This window comes from Alosa pseudoharengus, unplaced genomic scaffold, assembly GCF_046254945.1.
Source record: "Alosa pseudoharengus isolate Yale_2024_CS ecotype anadromous, Long Island Sound unplaced genomic scaffold, YU_APseudo_1.1 YU_APseudo_1.1_scf_11, whole genome shotgun sequence".
In the NCBI taxonomy this organism is placed as follows: Eukaryota; Metazoa; Chordata; class Actinopteri; order Clupeiformes; family Clupeidae; genus Alosa; species Alosa pseudoharengus.
Genome location: NW_027468576.1, coordinates 28,596,535 through 28,615,421, shown reverse-complemented (window position 1 = coordinate 28,615,421; position 18,887 = coordinate 28,596,535). Strand labels below are relative to the sequence as shown.

General features: G+C 41.9%; 1 protein-coding gene across 12 annotated transcripts in view; it reads left to right on the top strand.

Annotated features, from left to right (window-relative positions):
* eps15l1a (epidermal growth factor receptor pathway substrate 15-like 1a) overlaps positions 1–18,887 on the top strand; it is a 52,863-nt gene that overhangs the window by 6,804 nt on the left and 27,172 nt on the right. For 9 of the 12 annotated variants that reach the window (XM_076278692.1, XM_076278689.1, XM_076278697.1 and 6 more), the window contains exons 9-15: positions 59–301; positions 938–1,095; positions 1,914–2,130; positions 3,278–3,340; positions 4,197–4,282; positions 8,762–8,834; positions 9,443–9,604. In XM_076278692.1, coding sequence (XP_076134807.1) covers positions 59–301; positions 938–1,095; positions 1,914–2,130; positions 3,278–3,340; positions 4,197–4,282; positions 8,762–8,834; positions 9,443–9,604 — 1,002 coding nt within the window. The remainder of the gene's footprint in view (positions 1–58; positions 302–937; positions 1,096–1,913; positions 2,131–3,277; positions 3,341–4,196; positions 4,283–8,761; positions 8,835–9,442; positions 9,605–18,887) is intronic. The other 3 variants (XM_076278695.1, XM_076278699.1, XM_076278694.1) reach the window with 1 other exon arrangement.

Genomic DNA, 18,887 nt, shown 5'->3' with positions numbered 1-18,887 from the left:
AATGTTTTCATGAATAAGACGTACTTGTGTTAAGTGTCTTGTGTTCTCTGTTTGGTAGGCCATGCACCTAGTGTACCGAGCCCTTGAGAAGGAGCCTGTGCCCTCTGTCCTGCCCTCCACCCTCATCCCCCCCTCTAAGAGGAAGAAGTCGGTCAGCTCACTGCCCGGAACCGTACCCGGGCTACCCGCCAGCCCCCCACCGCCCAAAGACAGCCTGCGATCCACACCCTCCCACGGAAGCATGAACTCACTCAACAGTGCAGGCAGCCTCTCCCCCAAGCACTCTCTCAAGTCCTCACAGGTACTCTAGAGCATGTTTGCAACAGGCAACTCATTGGTTTGCCCTGTTTTTTATGTAATTTGTGAAATTTTGTCAAATTTGAAGCTCAGATGAGATCATGTAATAAATACTCAATGCTGGAATGTGGTATTGTTTTTCTCTGTATCTCTGGATTATTCCACCAAACTCCTATCTCATCCTCTGTTGTGGTTGTAAGGTGTCCATCTATCTTCCTTAAAGGGACACCAGGCAAGCTTGATGCTTTTTCTCTACGAAACTCCCCCTCGCTCGGTCTGAAGCTCTTTTCCTTTTCTTTGCATCTTCCGTCAAGGGTTTTCGCTGCTTCTTCACTAGCTCTGCCATTATACACACGTTTGCAACAATCGCTAGCGTTTCGTTAGCCTGCCTCTGTGCTGTATGCAGGATGTAAACTGATCCTGCTTCGGTCGGCGGGTAGGATACACCGAACTTGCAAGTGGGATATTCTTCTTACAGGCAGTAGGGGCGGGCGAGAGAGTCTTCATTCTTCATTGTAATGAGTCATTTAACCATATACCAACTTACGAAGATGATTAATTAACACGAAAACGTTGCCTGGTGTCCCTTTAAAAGAGTAGGGCACGTTTTCTGATTGTGCAATATTGTTGTTGCAAACAGCACTCATTGAACTGGGTGGTCCCGACCACAGACAGAGGCCGCTACGACGACATCTTCCTGAAAACTGACGGTGACCTTGACGGGTTTGTGAGTGGCCTGGAGGTCAAAGACATCTTCATGCAGTCAGGACTCCCTCAGAACATTCTGGCACATATATGGTGAGACTGCATTTTCATAAGAGATGATGGGCTGCTATATAGGTGGTCATGTAATTTTCACTTCTATTTCAAGTTTACTATCAGGTTATAGAGTAAATGTTTGTAGGTTATTGTTAAGGTCAAGTGTAGTATCACAATAAACTGGAAAATGTGCGTGGAAAACTAATGTTTCTTAATTCATCTGCAATTAAAATGGCCTCTGTACATTTAGTAACACAGCTAGCCATCTGTGATAGGCTTGGATTAATTCATGTTTATGGTTTGTGCATGTGGAAGAATTACAGCCAGTCAGTGTCCTCTCACAAATGACTCCTTCAACATGTTCAGTAAGCCCAATAACTAACCCACACCAGGTAGTTAGAGAAGTGAGTGATGTTGAGAGATGTTCACCCATGAACACTCACTGAATACCACAGGCTTGATGTGGGAGGGCTCCTTGTTAAATCCCTTTCTGTTTCACGACCCTTTTGTATACTTGTTCTGAGTATACACTAGAATGGGAGCAGGCTGTAATCAATCTTTTTTTCAAAGTGCTATAGTGACAGAAAACAAGAAAAAAAACTGCACTTTGCAGAAACTGATTTCAGTGTAGTTCCCTCTTCTGGGTGCTTGTTCACTTGACTTAGTCCAGCATTCAGGATTGCTCTTTTGAGAAGAACAAACACATTCAGGATTGCTCTTTTGAGAAGAACAAACACATTCAGGATTGCTCTTTTGAGAAGAACAAACACATTTCTGTGGCCACCACCATGGCTCAATTAGCGAACTTGGAAACATGAGAACAGCAGGTTACTTGAAGTCTGTGTTTCTGTCCACAGGGCTTTAGCAGACACTCGGCAGATGGGGAAGTTGACCCGCGAGCAGTTTGCCTTGGCCATGCACTTCATCCAGCAGAAAGTCAGTAAGGGCGTTGACCCTCCTCAAGCTCTCAGCGCTGAGATGATTCCGCCGTCGGAGCGAGGCACTCCTGTACCGGTGTGTGCCATAGAACCAGGCAGCTCTGTTAAGCTTTTTGACGGTTCAAATCTGAATCAGGTGAACAGCTGGGCATTGTGTAGCTTTTGAAAAGGAAGTAAATGTTTTGTTTGTTTTGGTTTCTTGTTGTAAATAGCAGACTGGGCTCACCTGAGGGGTATTTCACAAAGGCAGAATTAAGACATCCAAGATAAGTGATAAAGTGAGGTTTGACATAGCGTTGTCTGGTCATCCTAGCTCAACTTGTTTCACTAATGCCAATCCAGGATGAGTAGAAGCAACTATGTCAAGCCAGGTGTAAGTAATTCAGGATGTGTGCGCGTTCTCGTTTCTGCTCCAAAGTGCCCACGGTTGGAATAAAAAAGACCCGGAAAATAGCGTCATTCACACAAAGTGAACAACCGCTTTTGATATAGACTAACAATTAAGTAAAGCTGTCCTTTTTGGAATGGGGAATCATGGCTATTTCTGTCAAACAGCAAGAGTAGGCGTGGTAGACCAACTGAATGCAAATTTACGTATGCACCCACGTGTGAGTGCTTCCTTGTCTCGGCCTATCTTTTACTGTCTATTCTCGGCACGCAACGTCATTAAGAAAGCGCTTGCCACTACAAAGATGCACATAGTATGATATACTTAATATTATAGTTCAAAATACCTTCGAAAACTTGCCCCTCCACTTCCAATCAACTAGGCTATTCATCAAACGTCTATCAATAAAATAAGCAAACAATGAGTACCTAGGCTTATGTTAATAATTATAAGGCTATCACAATTAAAATAATAACCATATGGTAGTAGGCAGACAATCTGTTTTGTTTTGCGAGCAAATACATTTAGCAAATAGTTTATAAATGGAATAAAGCTCCTTAAAAATTAGCACGGAGGTCTGATGTGAATGACAGCTAGCTGAACCAATAAGACAACTAATTACCATTAGAATTAACCTAGCTTGGCTGTTAGCCTGGTCGGGACCAGGCTAGGTGCAGAGAATAAATCCCCATGGTAACTTATGTGCCATCTCTTTTGTGAAACCAAGTCAAGGCTAAATTCATCCAGGATAACCTAAAAATCCCATCTTAATCCCTTATCTAGGTTTTGTGAAATACCCCTCTGTCCTACCAGCCATTTCACTTCCCAGAAAGACCTTCTGTGCTGATTTTATGTTCTCTTTTCTGCAAAATGCCATCTCTCCATTTCCCTGCAGAGTCTTTCTGGATACATGACACCGGTGGGATCTGAAATGGCTGCCCTGTCAGAGATGCGGCGTGTAAGTCAATTAATCTTGTTTGTGTGGGTTGTCACTTTGTTGATGTCATCAGCTAGACCCACCTTTTTTTTCTTTAATTTTTTACCATATTGCCTAATGTGATAAGATTTATTTTAAGGTTATCATTTTGAAATGCATTTGCCTCTTTTGTAGTCTGCTGATAAATATTTTGAAGTAAGCTGAATTTCAGCCATGGAATATGGAATGTGTTCACTGTTTTGAAATTCCACTCATCTTTCATCTGAGTGTTAGGCCAGTGAGATCTAAACAGCGTGAGTGGAACGCAATCTTAAGAGAAACCCTCTCTCTTCTCTATTTTAATTTTACTGCTGCTGATGCGCTGGGTTGTGTCACTGTTATCAGGCAATAATGTTCAAGTTATGGGTATGTAAATGACAACTGAAAACAAACCAACCAACCAACAAATGCTTTTTGTGGCTCATTAGCTGAGGCCCCCTTGTTGTTTTTTTTTCTGAAAAGCATTTGTGCCAAAAGCCAGAGTGGGCGCTCTGTGACCCTTGGCTGTGTGCTCTCCTGCCCTCCCGGTGTATGGTGTGGTGGGGGATGAAGACTGTAGCCCTGTGTGCACTGTGTGCATCTCCCTCCTCCTGTGTGCTGCTGGCACCCGTGTGTGTTACCCCCCCCCCCCCCACACACACCCACCCACACCCACCCCTTCTCTATTTTTTGTCTTTTATTTCTCTCTCCTTTTTTGGGTGGTGTATGTCCTGGGTCCTGGTGTTGGGCGGTGCTGCTCCTGTCTCTGGTCTCAGTGTCTTCCTCCTCCTCCTCTTCCTCCTCCTCTTCCTCCTCCTCCTCATCCTCATCCTCTTTCTCTTTCTCTTCCCATTCACAGGACAGCTCCAGCTCGGTAGGGTCAGGTGAATTCACGGGCATCAAAGAGCTGGACGATATCAGTCAGGAGATTGCCCAACTACAAAGGTACGTCTTTCACTTTCACACTTTCATTTGTAAACACAGCAGGTTTGGTTTCAGAGTATTATTTAATATACACCACTATTTTGTGGTGATGCCATGTCCTTTTGTAAAATTTCTACCTTGGACACTTGGCTATTTTACCATGTAAGGATATGGTTGTAACAGACTTACTTTATATATATTTTCAGAACATAAATACATTGCACTCACTTACATGAAATTGGTAAATGCATAGCACAATTTTGTTTTCAAGGTTTTTTGTTTATTTTCCAGTTATTGATGACATAAACACATTTCTTTTTTGTCTCTGCTTCATACACACTACTCTTATTTTCACACACTAGAGGGCACTCAAGTTTCAATTGTATATAGTTCCCTCTGTTTTCCTGATGTGCAGAGATTGACCAGAAAATACTTTTCCGCCCATGTCACATGCAGTATCAGATGTAAAGACTAGTATATGTATATTCACTTATATTGTTATTTTGATATGAGCATATGAGGTTACCCATTTTCAGAAAACAGAAGCGTATCCATTCTTATGTGTTCAGATGCCTCCTCCTGTTGCTGTCTCTGTGTGTTTTTGTTTTGAGTTTGCTTATTTTGGCCCAAAGTGAGTGTGCTCCTTTGAAAACAGTTGCCTTGTAGAGTGCTGGTGATAAAATGCACACCTCCAAGGATAGCTAGGATGCAATTCATGAAAATTGGGCACTTCTGGATAAGTTTTTGATTTTTGGCAGGGTGTTAGGTATAGGCTTAAGGTTTTCAAAAATCCATGGATACAAGTTGGGTGGCCCCCCTAGTGGCAGTTATCCATAAAATCCAAAATGGCCCCCGCCGAAAAGAGAAAAGGTTATATCTCAGCTTCCTTTAGTCTTAAATTGTTGTATAATGTATTTTCTCTACTTTGTTTGATACAAGGAATCCAATTTTGATATGTTCTGCTTATTTTAAGTCCATTTCCATGTAGTATTATAGCCATATTTAGCTCATAAACTGTCAATATCTGAAAAAGTCACATTGAAATACTCAGGTCCCTAGACCCATATTTTTACCTGGGGGGGGGGGGGCGCTGTGGCACAACAGGCTACAGCGCTCATACTATATACGGGTCCAAGTGCCCACAGGGTCCCAGGTTCGAATCCGACCTGCGGTCATGTCCCGGTCCCACCCAATCTCTCTCCTCCACTTCACTGTCCTATACAAATACAGGCAAAAAGCCCAAAAAATATACTTAAAAAAAAAATCACATGTGACCAAAAGGACCATTGTTGAGGCCTTAAATAAGCACAATTTCAGAACTATGCCACAGTGAAAAGTTATTTTAGGTTTTTCACCATGTTAAGGATCAATATTACATTTTAGTCAAATAACACAAAAAAAATACACTGCACTCTTTAAATACTTAAACATCATGTATTATTCAAAGAATTTTGGTTTCCCTATTCATCATTACAGCCTCCCTCACACTTGCTGGTGGTGTACCACAATGTGGTACAGCAAAGTCCAGCTCAGTGGCACTTACAGTTGCCCATACAGGCAACCACACAGCCACAGTTGAGGAGGAGTGAGCATCCCTTGCTGGCATCTTCCAGATCTGTCCAATATGGCACCCAGACTTTGGTTCTGTCATTCCATTCCCAACCCCACTCACTGGGGTCTGGAATCTCTGGAGTTTTGGAGAGGGACTAACCTGACTCCGCCAGATGGATTGCTTCGTATTTGCTCCGCATATCCATCTGGGAACTTTCCGTTGGAGAACGTTTGGAAAAGGGGCGAAAATACTGGTTAGCTGATTGGATAAAGCATCTGTCTATCACCACCTATGTTGGTCGGTCCAAATCAACCAATCAGATAAACGAAGTGTTCTTCTAATGCCATCTTTTAACGTACAAGTTAGATAAGTAGCTAACGTTAACGTTTTTAAACTTACTATTTGTATGTGACATGAACCTCATCAACGACAATCGCCCACCAAGTTTTCATGGTAGGCTACACGTCTGAAGAAAGCATATTCCTTCTCGTTAAGTAACTAAGATTCAGTGCTACCAAACACTAACTTGAATTGGCCGTGGAGGATGTCTGTGTCCTTCATTCCTCCCAGCTACATTGCAGAGACTCCTAGCTTCCCCAGGAATACTAAAATATATTCGGATAAAACTTCAGCTCATCTCATCCGTGGAAGTCGCCATGTTGTTTAGATTGAACGCTAGCTTCTCGTTGCGGCACACCTAAACCCGCCTCAAAACCAAAGCTGATTGGACGTTCGTTTGGCGAACTGCTCCAAATTTTCTTTATCGGAGAGATGCCAGACTGATCTGCGAGTGAAAATCTGAAACTCGTGAGATCAGGATGGTCTCACGAGGCTAGAGTTGGACTGCTTCCAGACAAAAGCTGCAGCGTGCAGGGCACACTTTCCATGCTGGAATAAGGCATGATGGGTCTGGGGGGATTGAATCCAGGGATTTGAGGCCATGAGTGAAAAGAAGCTTCCGGGTTTCATTGACTGACTCGACACCTCAGTTCTTACTATACATGAGTACAGTCCAGCGTTTGAGAACTTGCATGTGCACTGATTCCAGTGTGAGGCTGGTTGGGTCTTGGGTGATCAGAATGAGGGTGCCGGTGACTTCTGGTTAAGCTGCCCACGCATTCCATGCTTTTTTTTGCCAATTCCATACATTGCTGATACAATGTCACATCATGTGAACGCGTGGAAGAGGGGCAGTGCTTGAAATTTTTGATGTCCCAGCATTTCTGAGATCTGGTGGATTGGAATATCTTTATATGCCTTCCCTGATCCAAATCCAATCCACAGCTCTGAGAGGCCTCAAGTCCCTGGATTCAATCCCCCCGACCCATCATGCCTTATTCCAGCGTGGAAAGCGTGCCCTGCACACTGCAGCTTTTGTCTGGAAGCAATCCCTCTCCAAAACTCCAGAGATTCCAGACCCCAGTGAGTGGGGTTGAGAATGGAATGACAGAACCAAAGTCTGGGTGCCATATTGGACAGATCTGGAAGATGCCAGCAAGGGATGCTCACTCCTCCTCAACTGTGGCTGTGTGGTTGCCTGTAAGGCCACTGAGCTGGACTTTGCTGTACCACATTGTGCAAGTGTGAGGGAGGCTGTACTAATAATGATGAAGAGTGAAACCAAAAATCTTTGAATAAATACATGATGTTTAAGCAAAGTCCTTTTAGGCAAGTCCCTCCACTCTGCGGCCATATTGCAACGCTTTTTGGGCACTCATCGGGCATCCATTTCGGCAGAAATGCGCGCACGCAAGGCTTCACCACACCAATCTTGCTCCAGCGGTGAGATCACAACACATGATTGGCACGATGTCTTCACAACACACCACATTATTGGCTCAATGTATTCACAACACAGCACATGATTGGCTCAATGTATTCACATGTCAACATTTTGCCGCGGAAGGGGTGTGATTTGCGTAGACAACTGCCATATTGCTGTTACAAACTAAGCTCATGTAGCCTAGAAATTTAGACGCACCCTAGCGGCAGCAAATTACATGTTACGTGTCTCCTCATTAGAAAGTCTATGGTTTAAGTATGAATTGTTTTTTTTGTGTTATTTGACTAAAATATAATATTGATCCTTAACATGGTGAAAAGCCTAATATACTGTAACTTTTCACTGTAGCATAGTTCTGAATTTGTGTTCTAGGGACCTGAGTATTATTTCAATGTGAGTTTTTCAGAGATATTGACAGTTTATGAGCTAAATATGACTATGATACTAGATTTAAATGGACTTAAAATAAGAAGAACATATCCAAAATTGGATTCCTTGTATCAAACAAAGTAGAGAAAATACATTATACAACAATTTAAGACTAAAGGAAACTGAGATATAACCTTTTCTCTTTTCGGCGGGGGCCATTTTGGATTTTATGGATAACTGCCACTAGGGGGGCCACCCCAACTTGTATCCATGGATTTTTTAAAACCTTAGGCCTATACCTAACACCCTGCCAAAAATCAAAAACTTATCCAGAAGTGCCCAATCTTCATGATTTTTCACATATTCCTTCCCAGCTAGGAAGAGACAGGTAACAGAAGAGATTTTGGTGGTGGATGAGGTTTTAGTTGGTGGTCTCCTTTTGTTGGTTTCTTTCCTCAAGCCCCCCTCTCTCTCTCCGTTTCCCCCATCTGACCTCTGCGGTCCTCTGTGGCGCTCCTTGATCGTGTGTATTTTATCAATATTTTGTCTTCACCACTTACTCCTCATGCTGCATCAGCACACTTGCTTTTACACACTGGGAGACGCTCAGGTAATCCCTTTACTATGGACGTCACACTTTTCTGTTTGGCTTCTGTTTTCATTCTGTTTCTGTCTCTTCTTTTTGGTTTGGTTTGGTTTTGTGTGTGGAGGAGGCAAGAATGGGAGACTATGATTGTGCAAGTGTTGCAAGCAGGAAGCAGAATGAATTGCTCTTGCTGCCTTTTATTTTTCTCAGAGAGAAGTACACTCTGGAGCAGGAGATCAGGGAGACAGAGGAGGCCATCAGGCATAAGACCACTGAGGTTCAGGTGAGAACACTGCATTCCTTCTACACACAAAACAGGCCTAGACTGTTACCTGAGTTATGTAGTTCTTAGGCGGGGATCACATCAGCCAGCGGCAAGTGGCAGCGGCAAGCGTAACGCAACGCTCAGACCATAATAAGTTTTATCTCGTTCCTAAGCAACACAAACGGTTTGTCAATTGAATACGCTCGCGTTACGCTTTGAAAGTTGAACCTAGTTCAACGCTCAGCTTGTTCAATGCTAGCGTTACGCCAGCGTTGCCACCGTTCCGCTGCCGAACCATAGAGAACAATAGGAAACCTGCCCCGCTGGCCAATATGATCCCCGCCTTATAGTAATTGTGTTTGATGATTACAGCGATTGTTTATAATTTGATTGATTTATGATATTCATTCATTATTACCAGTGTTGCCTTTAATGAAGTATTCTGTTGCCTAACTCCCCGGAAGTATGATTTAGTGATCAGAGACCAGAATTTTGGAGAGTGTTGGAACTAGAGTGTTGAAGAATACTTTTAAGTACTTTTGTTTGTATTGATTGAAGTTGCCCATGAGTGTGTTTGCATTACATATGTGTGTGTGTGTGTGTGTGTGTGTGTGTATGTGTCCCAGGAGATGCAGAACGACCTGGACCGCGAGACGTGCAGCCTGCAGGAGCTGGAGGCCCAGAAGCAGGACGCTCAGGACCGTCTGGAGGAGATGGACCAGCAGAAGGCCAAGCTGGAGGACATGCTCAATGACGTGCGACAGAAGTGCCAGGAGGAGTCTCAGATGGTGAGGCTGGCAGTTTGGCGTAATGGCTGCCGTTACCTTAGCGTGTCCAACACTGATGTTTCTAGTTGGTTTTCAATCTTTGGATGACTAACAAAAAAACTTTAGGATTGATTTGATTCACTTAGTAATGAAATGATTCAAGGATTAAAGTTCTCCGTCGTACGACGGATTTCCGTCAATTTGATTTTAGAAATGTCATATTTGAGATCGATGCAGATCCGATGAGAAAAAAAATAGGAGGGGGGGGGGCTATCACCTTTTCTTTTCCTTTTTTTAAGGCAACTACAAATATTAGGTCTGATGAATTAATGTGTGTGATGGTAAATGTTTAAAGACCTAATAGTGTTCTTGAGAACTTTCTGTGTCTCAATCAGTGACGGCTCAAGAAGATAGCCTAGCCTACCTCAGCCATGAGTTCCGCTTTGTTTATGTTGTAGCTACACGCTTGTCTCATTGGCCTGGGGCGTTTGCTTAAAAAAAAGAACACATATGGAGGACTAATAACGGTCTAAAAGTTGGATTATAGTGACACAATCGAGACAGCTGATGAGGTTGGCAAATCAGTTTAACTTTTTTGGATATGATATTGTGAGCTCTATGTGCGAATTCGGAGAAGAAGTGTAGGCTGTGTATTTTCCGTGCATCAATGTAGACAATTTCTTACTACCGCGAACTCTTGTCAGGGGAGGTCATTCATTTTGGGTGTCACCTATGACTTGAACAGATAGCCTGCTAGGCCACCCCATGTAGGCTACTATTATTGTTACAGTTTTTAATCAATGCAACTAACATTATGTGTAAAGCGACGCAATATAAACCGTATGCAATGTATTATCCCGTCTGTTATGACATGTACAACAATGTTTTTCACAATTTGCGACGGAAGGTTTTGACTGAGCGTGTTAACATAAAATAATAATAATATTGTCATCATCGCGAACTGTTTAGTAAGGGGGTCAGTCGTGTTTGTGACGCACAGACAGCCTTGTAGCCTATTTTGCTTTAGGCCTCACTTTTAACGACAATAGGTTGTGAGTGTATGTTGACAAAAAATAACCATGCAATCAAAATAGTCAACTTAAAACTTTGCTATCAAATATTATTAATTTATAGCACAAAACCATAACCAGTATGCCTACCAGAACCTCGCATATTAGCGTCATTTGTGTGCGTCTATTTGGCAAGGCCACTAGCTGTCATGGATGCGTTGTTGCTAAAGGAAGGCAGGTGTCAAAAGTTAAAAAATAAATGGAGATGGGCAGCTGTTGGAAATGGGGGAGAACTAACAAGCCATGGTGTAAAGAAATGAAAGTGCCAGGGGCAGTGTTTGGCAAGTTACTTCAAAATCGTAATGTATTACTTATTACTGTCATTTCAAAGTAATTGGTTACATTATAATATTACTGTCTCTGAATTGTAAGGCATTACACTACTATTGTATTACTTTTAAGTTACTTTTACCAAAATATCTAGAAATATGGATTTGGAATTCTAAATGCAGTTTATTATGCTCAATGCAGCTCATTCCTTCTAATGGAGGGCAATGGGGTATAACATAATGACTGAGCTAGGCTTAAGGCTAACAACAGTAGAATGCAATAGGCGCAGTGATGGCTCATGATGCAAAAGATGTAGGCTAATCTGCCTGTTCCCAGGGATGGGTAGTATTTCTGAAACATGTAATATGTATTTCAAATACAAAATAGTATTTTGTCATTTGTATTTTATTGGGTTGAAGGAAATGGCTCTGTATTTTGTATCAAAATACTTTATTGGTGTGTATTTTTGTATTTTAGAAATACTGCAAAATAATATATGTGAAACACACTAAAAAAAGTAGACACTACACACAGGTGTAATGAATAATTGGTAATTAGGCAACAATGGTTTATTTTTATCGCAATCAGCTAATGTGAGAACAGCTGTGTTCAAAGACACTAACAGCTTTTCAGTGACGGCTATTGTTGAAGCATCAGCTCTGGTTTGAAGCATCAGCTCTGGTCTGAAGCACTGGTGTGAAGTCGTACGCAAGTAAAGATGAGCAAGTTTACCTGTGCAAGTTCACATAAGGACACCGACAAAGGCAACCATGTCCTATTGTCTCCATGCCAATCTTTAACAGAAAAAATGTCAGATATCTCAATGAACCACAATGACATCAATAGATGGTAAGGTGTTGAGTGTGTTTGAATTCCCTTTCTTGTAGCATCCATTTCTGCATTCTACAGTGGGGACAAGTTCACCTTGTTTAATTAAATAACAATTCTATTTCCTTATTAGCTGCATACTTGAGGTTGGAGATATTAAGGCATATCAAGTTTTTCACATACTGGAACTTCAAGATACATAGCCTTATGATTTTCTTATTCAGTTCTGCACTGGACTTGAATTACGACACGCTAACCATCGCAAAGTGTTCTGATGCTGGGAACAGGCAGGAATTGGCAAAAATACATCAGAATGTATTTCAAAATAAAATACCTAATACCCTCATTTTTAATGTATCAAAATAAACTACAAAATACAGTAACCATATTATGTATCAAAATAAAATACTGTATTTTTGTATTTAGAAAATACTCAAAATACTTTTTTCAAGGAAGTATGAAAGCACTGCAAAAAAAGCTTTTTAATATCCCAAACATTTAGCCTATTAAAACTATATAGTAAAAAACAATACAATTTGGCCCGTCATACCAAATAGTATACCGTATGCAAGTTCATGTAGTGTGATCAGAAGAATAATTCAAGAATTTACATTTACATTTAGTCATCTAGCTGATGCTTATCCAAAACGACTGACAGAGCTTTCAATTAACCACATTATAATCAATAGGCCAAAATCATAATTGTGTATCTGTGCCGAATTTCGTAATTCAAGTCCAGTGCAGAACTGAATAAGAAAATCATAAGGCTATGTATCTTGAAGTTCCAGTATGTGAGAAACTTGATATGCCTTAATATCTCCAACCTCAAGTATGCAGCTAATAAGGAAATAGAATTGTTATTTTATTAAACAAGATGAACTTGTCCCCACTGTAGAATGCAGAAATGGATGCTACAAGGAAGGGGATTCAAACACACTCAACACCTTACCATCTATTGATGTCATTGTGGTTAATTGAGATATCTTTTCTGTTAATGATTGGCATGGAGACAAATGGCGTTTTACAAACGGAAGTTCGGGAGGAGCGTGACGGAATTTGCCATGCCTCCTTCAATCAGTCAGGTTATTTATTTGCATTCTACCTGCCGAAGTTACAGCATCGGTGTTACTCCGCTCGCAACCCACCACCTCCCCTTACGCCTCCCGTCTTCCATGTTTAAAGGATAAGGGGGTGTATGGCGGAATCCTACCCGACTCCTGCCTGCGCAGTCGACTCTGGCACGATTCCGCGAAGCCCTTCAGGACCATGGCCAGAGACCTCGCCAAACATGCTTTTCTATCATGCTTTTATGTATTATGCTTTTATGTTTTTATGCAAATTCAGGAATGTGAACTAGTGAATAGGACATGGTTGCCTTTGTCGGTGTCCTTATGTGAACTTGCACAGGTAAACTTGCTCATCTTTACTTGCGTACGACTTCACACCAGTGCTTCAGACCAGAGTTGATGCTTCAACAATTCATGGGTTTCATCAGGTCCCTTTCCACAGGTGTATACAATCATGCACCTTGATTATGAATGCAGACTGCATGGTGCTTGATTAATACACCTGTGTAAAGGGACCTGATGAAACCCATGAATAGCCGTCACTGAAAAGCTGTTAGTGTCTTTGAACACAGCTGTTCTCACATTAGCTGATTGCGATAAAAATAAACCATTGTTGCCTAATTACCAATTATTCATTACACCTGTGTGTAGTATCTACTTTTTTAGTGTGTTTCACATATATTATTTTGCAGTATTTCTAAAATACAAAAATACACACCAATAAAGTATTTTGATACAAAATACAGAGCCATTTCCTTCAACCCAATAAAATACAAATGACAAAATACTATTTAGTGGGTTTGATCCAGCAAGCCCACTATTGTTCTTCTTAAGTTTTCTTATTAGTGGGTTTGATCCAGCAAGCCCACTATTGTTCTTCTTAAGTTTACTTTATTTATTTATTTATTATTCCTTTTCACCCACTTTTTGGCCGAACTACTGCTCCTAGACCGTTTGAGCTATCGACGCGGTTCGAACTCCAAAAATTCAGGCCCGAACCGGTGTAACTTGCTTGTTGATTTCGTGTCGCTGGCCCTTGTCGTTTTCGCAGTATTCCCGTTTTTCTGCGTTTTTTGGGCCCATTGAAATGAATGGCGGAATGTTCAGAATTCAAATTTCGATTGTGACATCACAGCTCTAATTGCTTAAGCTTGCACCTGGAAGAGTTCTAAGCCACCTGGCAGAGCTCTAATGGGCTGGGCTGGGCTGTCTGTGTATATGAAGGTGTATGCATGTAACTTTTGACCCGTATGTCCGATTTTCATAAATGAGGTACCGTTGGAATCCTTGGATGAGGCCGAGTTCCGTGCCCCAGATCAAACCCACTCTTGCAGTTCCTCGGAACCGCAATTCTAGTTATTATATCTTCCTATTCACCCACTTTTTGGCCGAACTACTGCTCCTAGACCGTTTGAGCTATCGACGCAGTTCGAACTCCAAAAATTCAGGCCCGAACCGGTGTAACTTGCTTGTTGCTTTCGTGTCGCTGGCCCTTGTCGTTTTCGCGGTATTCCCGTTTTTCTGCGTTTTTTGGGCCCATTGAAATGAATGGCGGAATGTTCAGAATTCAAATTTCGATTGTGACATCACAGCTCTAATTGCTTAAGCTTGCACCTGGAAGAGTTCTAAGCCACCTGGCAGAGCTATAATGGGCTGGGCTGGGCTGTCTGTGTATATGAAGGTGTGTGCATGTAACTTTTGACCCGTATGTCCGATTTTCATAAATGAGGTACCGTTGGAATCCTTGGATAAGGCCGAGTTCCATGCCCCTGATCAAACCCACTCTTGCAGTTCCTCGGAACCGCAATTCTAGTTAGTGGGTTTGATCCAGCAAGACCACAGCATGGCTGAAGCCATGCTGTGGGCTTGCGGAGCAAGCCCACTATTGTTCTTCTTAAGTTTACTTTATTTATTATTCCTTTTCACCCACTTTTTGGCCGAACTACTGCTCCTAGACCGTTTGAGCTATCGACGCGGTTCGAACTCCAAAAATTCAGGCCCGAACCGGTGTAACTTGCTTGTTAATTTCGTGTCGCTGGCCCTTGTCGTTTTCGCGGTATTCCCGTTTTTCTGCGTTTTTCGGCCCCATTGAAATGAATGGCGGAATGTTCAAGGATTCTAATTCGATTGTGACATCACAGCTCTAATTGCTTAAGCTTGCACCTGGAAGAGTTCTAAGCCACCTGGCAGAGCTCTGCTGGGCTGGGCTGTCTGTGTATATGAAGGTGTGTGCATGTAACTTTTGACGCGTATGTCCGATTTTCATGAATGAGGTACCGTTGGAATCCTTGAATGAAGCCCAGTTCAATGCCTTGCCAGCACTAAGTGTAAAGGTAATGTAAAAAAAGATGAGACAGAGCGCTGTCTCATCTTTTTTTTAAAGCCAAACCATGTTGATACAGGTCATTAAAAAATATATATATATATTTTCCAAATCCATTCAGCCCAGTTCAATGCCTTGCCAGCACTAAGTGTAAAGGTTCGCGCTGTCTCCTCTTTTTTTTAAAGCCAAACCATGTTCATATAGGTCATTAAAAAAATAAATAAATAAAGTATTTCACCAATCCATTCAGCCCAGTCCTATACCCAGCTAGCTCCATTTGAACTTAGTCATGTGTACAGTTGTATAGATTATTACATTGAGAAACACACTTACATACAGATATTATGCATATCCACGCAGCATTACTAATCAAGTTACTCATCGTCGCCCAGCAAGAAGTCCACAATCAATTCAATTGTCTTGCCACGATCTGTGGAGCTTACAGACAACGTTATATGACTATAAGTTCTGTATGCTATTTAAAGCCCACCTAACGCTGAGTCCCTTCTAGACGGTGTGTTGCAATGCATTCTGGGTGCTGTGCTGTGATTCGACGGCTCGTCACCTGACCCACCAAACAACAACTCTCTGGGATGTGGCAAATATCGCGTAAAAACCTTGTTGCCGGAACAACAGGGAAAAGGCAACAGGATAGCAGCACGAAAGATACACAGGATACACACGGAATTTTGATGGACGTCCTTATCAGTCTATAGTCTAACTTATAAACGTGTCGGGTCAACGTCAACGATAAGTAAGTTAGGCTAACGTAAACGTTAGCTATTTGCTGTTGTCATATGCTAGTGCTATATGCTTTAGGCTACGTGATGGCCATTTATCACACTAATTTTAGGTACTACTTTTACGAGGTCTGTAGTTCTGTCAAAATGTATCTTATCGTTGAACAGACTACAAGGTTATCTTCCTTAGACTTCGTAGATGTAGTTACTACAATTTGGAAGCGAATTTCGAAGTGTAAATATGGTTTTAGTGTGTAAACAGACCAACCGCGATTTTGCAATGAAGTGAATATGGAGCCTTTTATGTAGGACTACTAGGCTACTTTCACGAAGTCTGTAGTTCTGTCAAAATTGATCTTATCTATGAACAGACTACATGGTTATCTTCTTTAGACTTTGTAGATGTAGTTATTACAGTTTGGAAGCGAAATTCGAAGTGCAAATATGGTTTAAATGTGTAAACAAGACGCCTGATGTTTAATATGTTAATGAATGGGCACAGTATTATTGTGTACAGTAATGGGCTATCAGTAGTATGTAAACAGTTCATGTGTTATGTGATTTACATAAACTAACAACAGAAATGTTAAAAGCTGGTATTGTGTTTCCTGAATTCTTACATTCAGGCATTCAAATGAAATGTAATTAAATAGCATATCAATCATGCAACAATGCAAAAACAATGAAACTAGTGTAGGCCTAATTATATTTTACATTAGTAAAGCAGTACTCTGATGTGCATGCTTTCACAAACTTTTGTAAACAATCTTAGCACTTTAAACATTGACTGTTTTGAAGTGCATGTAGGCAATATAGTATAAAAATAATAATTGTGATATCATTACAATTTGATAGGGGTTGGGAGGAGGGGGTGGGTTCATGTAGGTGGGCCCTATGACCCCAAAGTATGCCTTGACTGGGCCTCAGGTCAAAGAAGTTTGAGAAATGCTGATGTAGACAACAAAGCAGCAAGGAGGCGTCGTGTGATCATTTAAACAAGTTTTATGACAAGGTCGATGAGGGTGGGAAAAATCGTACATTTCTGTGCAAACTTTGCCCGCACTTCAGTCACATTGTCTTTTAAGAAAATGCAGTCCTTTTTTCGGTTCCAGCAGCCAACAACCTCAGAACTGACCCTTCAGGCCTCTCAGCAGGCGCTGGCCTTTAACCGCAGCCAGAAGAGAGTCAGCAGAAATTTGATTGCCTTTAAAAAATCTGACTTCTTAAAAAATCTTAAACTGGCTGCATTACGTGATTATTTCTGAGATTCTGATACGTTTTTAACCATGACCTATACACAGTTCTGGTTTGAAAATGTATCTCTTAAAATAATCACTTTATGCAGTCAGCTTAAGATGGCTTACTAGCAACTAACTAATTACCCTAGCAACAACCTAGAAACCACCCCTGTAATGTCAACCTAGCGACCACCATAGCAACCAGCATAGCAACCATGTTATTTATGCGTTTTAGCTTATTGGATGTTGCGTTAATGCAGACAACTTTTGATCCGTGTGCCCGATTTTCATAAATGAGGTACCGTTGGAATCCTTGGATGAGGCCGAGTTCCGTGCCACTGATCAAACCCACTCTTGCAGTTCCTCGGAACCGCAATTCTAGTTTATTTATTATTCCTTTTCACCCACTTTTTGGCCGAACTACTGCTCCTAGACCGTTTGAGCTATCAACGCGGTTCGAACTCCAAAAATTCAGGCCCGAACCGGTGTAACTTGCTTGTTAATTTCGTGTCGCTGGCCCTTGTCGTTTTCGCGGTATTCCCGTTTTTCTGCGTTTTTTGGGCCCATTGAAATGAATGGCGGAATGTTCAGAATTCAAATTTCGATTGTGACATCACAGCTCTAATTGCTTAAGCTTGCACCTGGAAGAGTTCTAAGCCACCTGGCAGAGCTCTAATGGGCTGGGCTGGGCTGTCTGTGTATATGAAGGTGTGTTCATGTAACTTTTGACCCGTATGTCCGATTTTCATAAATGAGGTACCGTTGGAATCCTTGGATGAGGCCGAGTTCCATGCTCCTGATCAAACCCACTCTTGCAGTTCCTCGGAACCGCAATTCTAGTTTGTATTTGAAATACAAATACATATTACATGTTTCAGAAATACTACCCATCCCTGGGAACAGGCAGATTAGCCTACATCTTTATAGTTGACCATATGATGACATACTTAGGTTAATACTGTATTTCACCAGTTAGGGCACCAAAATGGCCAGCAGCGGCACTGTGTAGCCTATCTTGACAAGTTTTGGGTTACAACATACAGGTAGTGGGCTCTCTGTTGATTTTAATGAGTAGGCCTAAGCCTAAAGTTACAGCATTTCTATCACAATTGCAGGGGCGGAGCTACGTAGTGGCCAGGGGGGGCCACGGCCACCACTGGTCAAAGCTTGGCCACCCTGCTGGCTCCCCCAGCTCCGTTCAGTGAAAAGTGAAAAAAAAAGAATTGCTGCCGTTTTCGACAACACTTTGCAAAGCAGGAACTGAACCAATTACTGCACTCTATCTACGACCATTGGCCCAGTCAGGAAGTGTAGCCTACGGTTCTGATCACATCGTGAGTAGGCTAGGCCTAGTGCAGCAGCAGCAGCAGCGGGACAATTCAAGTCATCTGTTAAAAACACTTGACAGTAGACTAGGCTAACCTACTACTTAACCTCAGTAACAGGTGAGTTGATGAGTTGGAACATTAATGCTAATAAGATGTTAGAATGTGTCACGAATCATAGCCAAGTGAGCTGCGTTGGGCTGTCCTTGTTAGGTAGCCTAGGCTCTGACATTGATGTGTGGGGCTGATCAAAAATAATCGGATGCCTGCGGGAACGCTGTTACAAGAATATTTCGATAAAATTCGGGTTAAATGCAAGCATATTAGGAACATATCTCCAGATGGCTCCAGGTAGGCTAATAGGGCCTAGCCTAGGCTACTTTATAAATACATAATTTGCTGACTGCGTGTGGTTCTTGCCATAGCTGGTCAGGCACAGGCAG